Genomic DNA, 10197 nt, shown 5'->3' with positions numbered 1-10197 from the left:
AACTACCAACTATTTTGGCCAGCACAATTTAGCAAAATGTGAATTGTCATATCTGGTCTACACAGGGGCTGTTTTTTGCTTTTTATTTTTTGGGGAGGGGAGGTATTACTGCTCTTGAGTCAGTGTTAGTTCTAGGGCCTAGGCGAGAGGTAGGCAACCTGGGCTCTTTTATGACTCATGGACTTCAACTCCCAGAATTCCTGAGTCAGCTAATTCAGGAATTCTGGGAGTTGAAGTCCATGAGTCATAAAGAGCCCAGGTTGCCTACCCCTGGCCTAGGCAATCACTTGGACAAGTCCCTGCAGTTTTCTTGGCAAGATTTTTCTGAAGTGCTTTGCCACTGCTGCCTCTGTGGCTAAGACAGTGGGGACTGGCCAAAGTTTCTCAGCTGACTTTAAAACTCAGTCTCCCAGTTTCTAGCCTGATGCCTTAACCACTACACTAAACTGACTTTCTTTCTACAATTGTCACAGATTATTATTGCTAGACCACAGCATGCTAGACTTCCCTGTCCTCCACTATCTTTTGCAGTTTGCCCAAATTCATGTTCATTGCGTTGATGACGCTATCTAGCCATCTCATCCTCTGCCATCCTTTTGCCTTCAATCCTTGCCAAAATCAGGGTCTTTTCCAATAAGTCCCCACTTTTCAATAGATGACCAAAGTATTTGAATGTCAGCTTCAATGTCTGTCCTTCCAAAGGACAGCCAGAGTTGATTTTTTTTAGAAACTGACAAACAAACAAACAAACATTACGTTAGAGTTGACCTATGTCTACCTGAGTCTACCATTCAGGATCTATGACTGCCAAATGAAATACTTGTATTTCCTCTGTCCAATATATGATATATATATATATATATTTGTGACCTTCTCTCTCTAGTATTTCTAGTGAACTAAATCCCAAATGATTTTATACAATTTTTTCCCTGGACAACTTTTTTTGCTCTTTATTGCATTCTGTTTCTCTCTATAGAGTTAATGAGGGCATCCATTTCATCTTGCATACCTTGTCAACATGTCCCCTAACTCCTTGCCTTTCACCAAATCAGAGGTAGTCCTCAACTTACGACCACAATTGAGCCCATTATTTCTACTGCTAAGTGAGACAAGTGAGTTTTGCCCAATTTTAGAAACTTTCTTGCCACAATTCTTAAGTGAATTGCTGCAGTTGTTATGTTAGTAATATGGTTCTTAAGTAAATCTGGCTTCCCTATTGACTTTGCTTGTCAGAAGGTTGCACTGCAAATGTCATAAATATGAGCCAGCTGCCAAGTGGCTGAATTTTGTTCATGTATTTGTGGGGATGCTGCAACAGTCATAAGTGTGAAAAATGGTCAAAGTCACTTATTTTAATGCTGTTGTAACTTCAAATGTCACTAAATGAGCTGTGTAAGTCAAGGACAACCTGTACTCACTGTTAGTTCTCAAGCACAGTCCAAGGACTTCAAGGTGGCCCATTTGAAACTAGGCAGATTTTGGCTTTACATTTTTCCTGTGGGAAGCAACAGCTATTCTGAATCTTTTTATGGCAGTTACTGCTCATTCACTACCTCTTTTATTGAATTCTAATCTAATAAAGCAGAAATGTATTCCATGCAGAAGAGATGAACTTTCCACAAGCAGCTCGACCAAGAATCCGTGCCATTTCATTTCTTTGAGACAGGTCTGTTCAAAATAAAGCAAGAGGAGACAGGCAGAAACTGAGAAAGGAATTGAACTTCATTTCTCCTATTTGGGAAAAGAGAAGTCCGAAGCATAACTATTTTTTTACCAGCGTATGGCCAGTTCTACTTCTAATAATTTATCTTCTAACAATATTATATTAATAATTTATAGGGTCTTGCTGCATCATGCAACCACTGATATCAGTAATGAAGATAAACTTTCTATCGTCACAGAGATGCTTGGGTGAGCCTATAAGAAGCTATAGATCACTCACAAGGGCAGTTTTATTTCATTCTGCCCTTCTTCAGTTAATGTCCAGCAGAGGTGATGGGCGCTCAGTGAACTAATAAACATGTTCTGAAATGGTAGATATCCTGTACGCTGGATGAATGAAAAGTGGGGCCAGGTTATGTTCCAGTTAGCTACACTTCCTTTAATAATTTGGTCATCTATGTATTTAGCCACAAATATTAACAAACTGATCATTGATCACATCAATACAGAATTTCATTTCAGGCATAAGTGACCAGGTTCAAATTATCTTACTTTGGACACATTATGCAAAGACCTAGGGTTTTTTTTTTTTTGGTTTGGTTTTTTTAAAAAAGTCTGTAATGCCAGGGAAGATGGAAGAAAAAAAGACCAGCAGCAAGGTGGGTGGACTCAGTCACAGTGGCAATGAGTTTCCTGTTGGAACACCATAAAATCAGATCAAGGACAGATCATTATAGAGAAAATTTATATGGTCGCTAAGATTTGGCATACAACTTGATGGTATATAATCAATTTATTAATTTATATGACACCAAAATTATATAACTCACAGAAGTTTATAAGTATACAAAACACAACATACTGTTCCCTGCAATGAACCAGATATTTTATCAAAATGACAAAATGTGCATTATGATGTTACAATATCTATCTATTATGTTCTTGTGTATGATATCTCATTGCAATACAAAAGGGTGAAGTTACTTATTCCAGTTCCATAATACAGTTGAGTAATAGGAAAATGTATTTTTATTACATGGAAAAGTGCAAATAATCCTCAACTTACGACCACAATGGAGCCCAATTTTTTTCTTGTTGAGACATTTGTTAAATGAGTTTTGCCCCATTTTACAACCTTTCTGGCCACAGTTAAGTGAATCACTGCAGTTGATAAAGTTAGTAACCCAGGTGTTAAGTGAATCTGGCTTCCCCATTGATTTTGCTTGCAAAAGTGGATCATATGGTCTTGGGACACAGCAATGGTCATGAACCAGTTGCCAAGGTCATGACAGTGAAAAAACGGTCATATGTCTCTTTGAAAGGTCACTAGATGACTGTTGTAAATCAAGGACGACCTGTACTTAAAAGAGTTTTGAGTAGATTAGGGTGTTTTTAAAAAATATTTATGGATCAAAGCCATGACTTGGTGTCACGAAGTTTCTAAAGTAGTAGTAATAGTATATGTATACCAGAGCTGTCAAAGAAAGGATCTATTCACTGCTTGTGAGAACTCGCTTCGTGATAGGTGATGAAACTATTACAAACGCCTACATTATTGTATTAAAACGCCTATTTTAAAAATGCCACTTTTGATAAAAATTAAACGGGGTACTTATGTGATTTGGAAGTCCACTACATTTGAATGCCTGTATCAACAGTTGCCCATATTGAAAGATAGAAACATCATTTACGTTACGCGCACATGGGAGCTCCATTTACGTGGAGTTCCGTACGCCGGATTTAGCCGTCATGCTTGTTTCTTTTGACGTCTGCTCTAAGAGGCAGGAAAGAAACCCCTGAAAGATGCGGTTGTGTGAAAAAAAAACCCTTCGGCATCGCTCCCCACCCCTAAGTGACCAGATCACGAAAAGCAATCGCCGCTTGGGAGGGGAAAAAAAGAGGTCAACGCTTGGGAGGGAATGGAATTTCCGCTCTTCGTTTGGCCACGCCCCAAACCCTCGCAGGGGGCGGGGACTACTAGGGTGGGCGCAATGGGGCAACCGCACAGGTAAACGTACGGCCCAATCCAAGGCCATGTAAGGAAACGGGTTAGGCGGACACCGCGCACTTTTATTTCAAGCGACCTCACATCTTACTAGAAAGAGCGGGGCCACGCCTCCTCCATTCCACTTGCGCCAATCAGCCTCCGCGGGATCGCTGTCTCCCGAGCGTGCTAGTGTTTGGAGCCAGGGGAGCGGCGGCGGCGGGCGCTGTCTCGCGAAAGGGAGGGGCTACCTGACGGGAGCGGCGGCGCGAGGCCAGCCGGCGCCGAGCCAATTGCGACACGAGAGGCACCGGCGGGCGGATCGGACGGCTGCGCTTGACGAGGGAGGGAGGGAGGGAGGGAGGGGAGGATGGGGCTCCCGAGCGCCGGCGAGGCAGCGCCCTGAGAGGTGGCCGGGCCGGCTTCGGCTCTCCCGCGGCGAGAGGGGCCCGCCGGGAAGAAGCGAGAAGAAGGAGCCGAGGGCCGAGGCGGGAAAGGATGGCAACCCTGTCTCTTCAGTCCGCCGCCGCCTCCTCCTCCTCGGAGACTCGGAAGTTCACGCGGGCGCTCAGCAAGCCGGGCACAGCCGCTGAGTTGCGGCAAAGCGTCTCCGAAGTGGTGCGGGGTTCCGTTCTTGTGGTGAGTGGCGGCGAATCCGGGAGGACCGGATTCGAGCGGAGCGGGTGGTTTTCTTACCTCCGGTGGGTTCCGACGCCCCTTTCTCCCTCCCTCGCTTGCTTGCTTGCTTGCTTGCTTGGGACGACGAGGAAGGGGCAGCAGCCGCCGCCGCCGCCGAGTCGCTCTCCCACCAGCCCTGTCCCGCTTGGTAGGTTGTTTGGCCAGACGGCCGCCTGGCGGGTCCGTCTGAAAAGAAGGCAGGCTTCACACGGATTATTACCCCGGCCGTGCCCCTGCTCCCTTCAGACGTGTCACCCCCGCGCCTCGTCCAGCGGGTCTATGCATCGCTTTTTTGGGAGGGGTGGGTGGGTGCGGAAGGAAGGAAGGACAGGTTTGATTTGGATTCCGCTTCTCCCCGTCCCAATGAATGGCAAGATCCCTTTTCTAACCCAGCGTTTCCCAACCTTAGGAACTTGAAGATGCGTGGACTTCAACTCCCAGAATTCCCCAGCCAGCTACGCTGGCTGGGGAATTCTGGGAGTTGAAGTCCACGCATCTTCAAGTTCCTAAGGTTGGGAAACGCTGTGATCTCGCAGTGTCGGAATTCCCGAGGCTAGTTTCGGGCTAGCGAAAAACTCCGCTCGGGGGAATGAACTAGCCTCGCCTGCTTCCGGCTCGGTTTTCCCCACCTTTGGTTTTTCCTCCCCTTCAGCTGGTACCTGTTTCCCGTTCTCTGAATCCTTCTGTTTCCCGTTCCCTACTCCGAAGTACTGAATACACAGGAACGGGAAGGAGTAGGGGGGGAGGGTTTGATCCCATCCCTTCTGCAGCAGCTGGCTCTCTAGACGTTCGGGTTTCCCCTTTTCTGCAAAAACTTCCGTCCATTCACAAGGAGTCCCCGCCTTCGTTTCCTTCCCGCGATATCTATGAATGAAGGAGTGATTGGAAAACTCGGGAGAGGATTCCAGGAGTTTATGGGCGAAAAAAAAAAGGGGGCTATCGCGAAACAGCTTCAGCAGTTGCTTTGGAAAAAATAAAGCACTAAATATAAATCAATCAAACAAACAAACAAACAAATAAATAAATACATCTTTTTAGTTTAAAGTTTTAAGCTTCCGGGCGAATAGAATAGAATTCAACTCAACTCAACTCTTTATTGGCCAAGAGGGATCAGACACACAAAGAATTTGTCTTCAGTGCATAAGCCTCACACTGTACGTACAAACAGCAAGTAATATGTCATGGGTAATAATCATAGTTAGAATCATTAATCATAAGTTACAAGTAACAATTGATAAAACATAAACCAATAGGAGAAGGTAGTAGGAAAGATGGGAAGATGAAAAATAGGAGCGAATACCCAGCCTAGTGCTGTATTTCTCTTATCCATATTTTTTATTGTCTTCTCTCTTTTATTTTTATTTTGTTACCAACTGAAATGTTTCTTTTTTTTATTGAAAAGTTTTACAATACATTTTTTTAATAAGACAAAACCCCTCCCAACCGCCTCCCCTCTCCCCAACCCTCCCCAACACCTCCCTCCCTTCCCCCTCCCCGACTTCCCAGAGCTCAATACAGGGTATAAAAATACAAGCAATCATAGTCTACCTTATGCAAACAACAATAAAATATTAAATCTATCGCACTTTAACTCTTATAAAATAACTACAAGCAATATAAATATCACATCAGTACTTATTCAAATGCTAGATGAAACTACCAACTGAAATATTTCATGGACTTTTTGTAACAAGGTTAGAGATTTTAGAGGGTTTGTCTTTAAAATGTTGGCAAGAGCAGAAGAAAGAAGCTGGTAGAATCATGACAAAACGTGAGAGTGAAATCTTGATGGAACATGTCAGTTCAAATCAAGTTATTTAAACAAGAGTTAGTGTTTTATTCTGTGTATTGCTTTTCTATTCTGTGTACTTACTGCGTTTCTTTTCTGTCGGAATGAGCATATATTGTAAGTATGTTGTCCTGAGACTGCAGGTTATAGATCTCTGATGTTCGTTGAATTAAATACTACTCTGTCAACTTTGTCTCCAGCTCTTTTTCCTACAGTGTGCTGGTGTTCAAAGAGCTGCTTGGTTATTTTCCCCCAGATAAGTTAAGGATAAATTTGTATCTACAAGTGATACCAGTACATGGAGACTGTGAGTTCTTGTCCTGCCTTAGGCACAAAGCCAGCTGGGTGACCTTGAGCCAGTCACTCTCCTTCAGCTCTGGGAAGCAGGCAGTGGCATACCATTTCCAAAATCTTGCCAAGAAAACTGCAGGTAGTTGCCAGAAGTCAAAGGCACACATAGAAAAATACAATACAGTAGAAGCTATTGTTAAAAATTGGGATGCCTGTATTCATGATTGGGTAAATCACAGAATTTGATGGTGATATTAAAGAATCTTCCGAATTAAGGCAAATATACGTGTCCCAGGATAAAGAATCTTACTCCCTTGTGGTGAGTGGTGACACTATGAGCACTTGACATAGTTCTAGCCCTTAAAAATAGAAAATTAATTTCTTTGAATTTGGGAGACTGTTAATTCTAATCGTTCTTTCGGCACAGAAGGTAGCTGGATGACTTTGGAGAAAATATGAGTGTCTCTATCTCTCATCCTAACCCACCTCACTTGATGTGGGGCAAATAGGAGGAAGCATTATGTACTCAATAAGAGTTGACTCTGACTTGATAGTTCATAATTTTAAGTCAAGATAAGATATAAATCAAATAGTGTTCAGCTCATTAGGTAATTTCTATATGTGTAATTCAGGTATGATAGGCATTGCTGCAAGTTTAATGAATACTTTTGTAACCAAGACTGCAGACTTGGAATAATTTTACCAAGAGACTTAAGGATAGATATATTACATGATTGTGTTTTTGATTATTGCAAGTTGCAGGTTATTTTATATTGTCTCTTCTTTTGGTAAAAAAGTACAAATTATGTAGCACTGAACAAGTGCTCCCTTCAAAATGTTTTAGGATTAGATCTCTTATGGATCTTAGTGCTGGTAGGGTTGGTCATACTGGTTTCCACCTTTGTATGTTGAGAGTAGTCTAGTCAGTAATGATTTGGTTGTATCTTTCTAGTACATTGACATAGCTTAGCATTATTTGCATCCCGGCTATGTGTCTACACGTTGCGTGCATTTCCACTTGCAGGGACTCACATAGTGGTATTGTCTCTTATAGTCTCCAGATTAGAAATCCTAACGTGCAGACAAGTATGTGAATATGCTTGGAACAAATTTACATGTTGGTTCACTTGTGGTACAATGAGTTGAATGTGCCCTAACTGTCCTTACCATTAGCAGGAAATGCTGCATGTAGTGTGATATGACTATTGTTGGAAAACTTAAGTCTATACGTCTTCTATTTCACAAAACAGAATTATGTGAAAGCCTTGATCAAAGTGGAGATCAGTATCTATAGACGTCTCTGATGATCATCATGGCATAAAGAAGATTACAATTTAGCATGTAAAAAGGTAAATGGTGAAAAAAATGAATGAATACATGAATGAATAGGAAGGAAAGAAAGAAAGAAAGGACTAGGAAGGAAAGAAAGGAGTATGAAAGGATTTGCTTTTAATGAAAGAAGGATTAGGAGTGACATGATAGCAGTGTTCCAATATCTTAGGGGTTGCCACAAAGAAAAGGGAGTTAAATTGTTCTCCAAAGCACCTGAAGTCAGGACAAGAAGCATGGGATGGGAACTAATCAAGGAGAGAAGCAATCTAGAACTAAGGAGAAATTTCCTGAAAGTTAGAACAATTAATCAGTGGAACAGCTTGCTTCCAGAACCTGTGAATGCTGCAACACTGGAGGGTTTTAGGAAGAGACTGAACATCCATTTGTCTGAAAATGGTATAGGGTTTCCTTCCTGAGCAGGGGGTTTGACTAAAAGACCTCCAAGGTCCCTTCCAACTCTATTATTCTGTTAAAGAAAAATGTATTTCTATGAAACTTGGAGAAACTAAAAAGATGTAACAGAGCTAAATGCAGATGGTCTGAGCTTGTGAGGTTGATGAATATATTCAGGAAAGTGAAGATGTAGGTTTAATTATGAATGAATTATGGACCTCTGTTCTTAGGGATATATATGAAAATAGGAATGATTAGTGACAGTAGCTTGCCATTTGTCATAATAGAAGAATGAATTTTGGTTAAAACTAACATTCTGCATGTAAGTGATCTGGGGAAACTTACTTTGCTAAGTAACATGAATAAATAGGAATGAGTAGAGAGAGTTACAAATAGCAATTAGGTTCAATGCAAGGATGAATGTGAATTTATAAGTGTTTGATGAGTTTTTAGAAAAACATTCTGAATACATGATTTAAGATAATCCCATTCATGTTTGCAGATAGAAAAGAAATGAATAGAAGACCATGACTAAGAGAAATAGTGGTAGAGCAAAGATTCATAATTCTGAAGGTAGATTATGGTATCAAGAGTAGATCTTAAGGAAAAAAATAGATGTGTAAGAAAAATAGCACTTTTTTAATGAAAAAGTATTACAAGATAGATAAAAATGCCTTCTGGTGAACAGAAAAAATCTGTTCTGGTGAACAGAATTATATTTCAGAGTACTTCATAAAAGCATATGGAGTTATGATAAAGGGGAATATGAAAAAGAATATTTGGTCAAATGACGAAGTGAAAGAGACTTAATTAAAAAGAATATAAAAGTATAATTGATGCAAAAATCTCGAATGTAGAGAGGGAAGATAGTTGTAGAGGATGTAGTCAAGAGAACAAAAAAGAAGTAGAGGGAATACACAAGACGTTCTATAAAAGTTTGTTTTGGAAATGAGAAAAAAATGAGCCTCCAGCAGCATTACTGGGTCAAATTATATGAGATGAAAATGGAGTCAGAAGTTGCTAGAGGTAATATATAAGTGATTTGCATAGAAATGTTAGTGCAATTGAAGAGCAGGTTTGAAGACAATGCTAGAAATGTTAGTATCCATGAGAAAAATAATGAAGTAATAACTCCTATGCGAATGTTGTAAAATGATAACAGTGCAGCTATAACAAAGATACTAAAATATGGATGTTATTTGTATATGGAATGACTGTGCTTATCATATGTTTAAATCTGAACATTAAGAGAGAAGACTTGTACTTGGGAATGTCTTGGCTGATGGTAAGCCAAGTAGAGGTTGCATTTTTTTACATTTTGTCCCAATAAATTCTAAAGAACTGTTGTTATTGTTGTTATTGTTCTATAATGTTAAGATCAGGTTATAGCTTTTTTGCTGTGCCAGGGAAAATTCTTATTAAAGAGGGTATAGGAGGTATCAGTAAGCAGAATTTGGAAATGTTTAGCTTTGAGTTGGGCAAGATGTGTGCAGATCAGATTTTTCTTCTTTGAAGATCATTGAGAAATGTATAAATTTGAGAAAGAAATCTATAATATATTTATTGATCGTGAAAAGCATATGATGAAGTAAATAGAATTGTGTTATGGATATGTTTAGTGAATATCTAAAGGTTAGTTCCTGAGTCCAACACAGGCAGTATGATTTTGAGGTGTAACTGGTGTGAGATTAAATTGAGTGCCTAGCAAACGTACTGAACAGGGAATAAGACAAAAATTTCCCTGGTTTAATATTTTTATGATTACATATATACACAAAGCTTATAATAACATTTTTATACGTTTTTTGGTTGAGGACATGGGAATATATAAAGGGGGGAAAGACAATATTTTTGGCTTAGAACCAAATTATTTACAGCATATATTAGACTGTGAAGAGCAAATGCTGGTAAATATGTAGTTTCTTGCAAGAAATGAATCTTGATAGATGGAAAAATGGCTTTGTATAGAGGGTGCTTCTGCCCACTTTGTTACATGGAAGTAAAAGTTTGGTTTGTGAAGAGAAATATAAAAGTTAAATGTCGTGAGTATGCACTATTTAAGAGGTAT

The 10197-nt window shown here is 40.3% G+C and overlaps 1 protein-coding gene across 3 annotated transcripts in view; it reads left to right on the top strand.

The window, feature by feature from the left end:
* Positions 1–4011: 4011 nt before the first annotated feature.
* Positions 4012–10197, top strand: part of DOCK9 (dedicator of cytokinesis 9) — a 118944-nt gene continuing 112758 nt past the window's right edge. For all 3 annotated transcript variants that reach the window (XM_083361661.1, XM_083361660.1, XM_083361662.1), the window contains exon 1: positions 4012–4285. In XM_083361661.1, the coding sequence (XP_083217787.1) occupies positions 4145–4285 (141 nt within the window). In that variant the 5' untranslated portion in view covers positions 4012–4144. The remainder of the gene's footprint in view (positions 4286–10197) is intronic.

The sequence above is a fragment of the Vipera ursinii genome (assembly GCF_947247035.1).
Source record: "Vipera ursinii genome assembly, chromosome: 4".
NCBI lineage: Eukaryota > Metazoa > Chordata > Lepidosauria > Squamata > Viperidae > Vipera > Vipera ursinii.
This window is presented reverse-complemented; position numbering and strand designations above follow the sequence as displayed.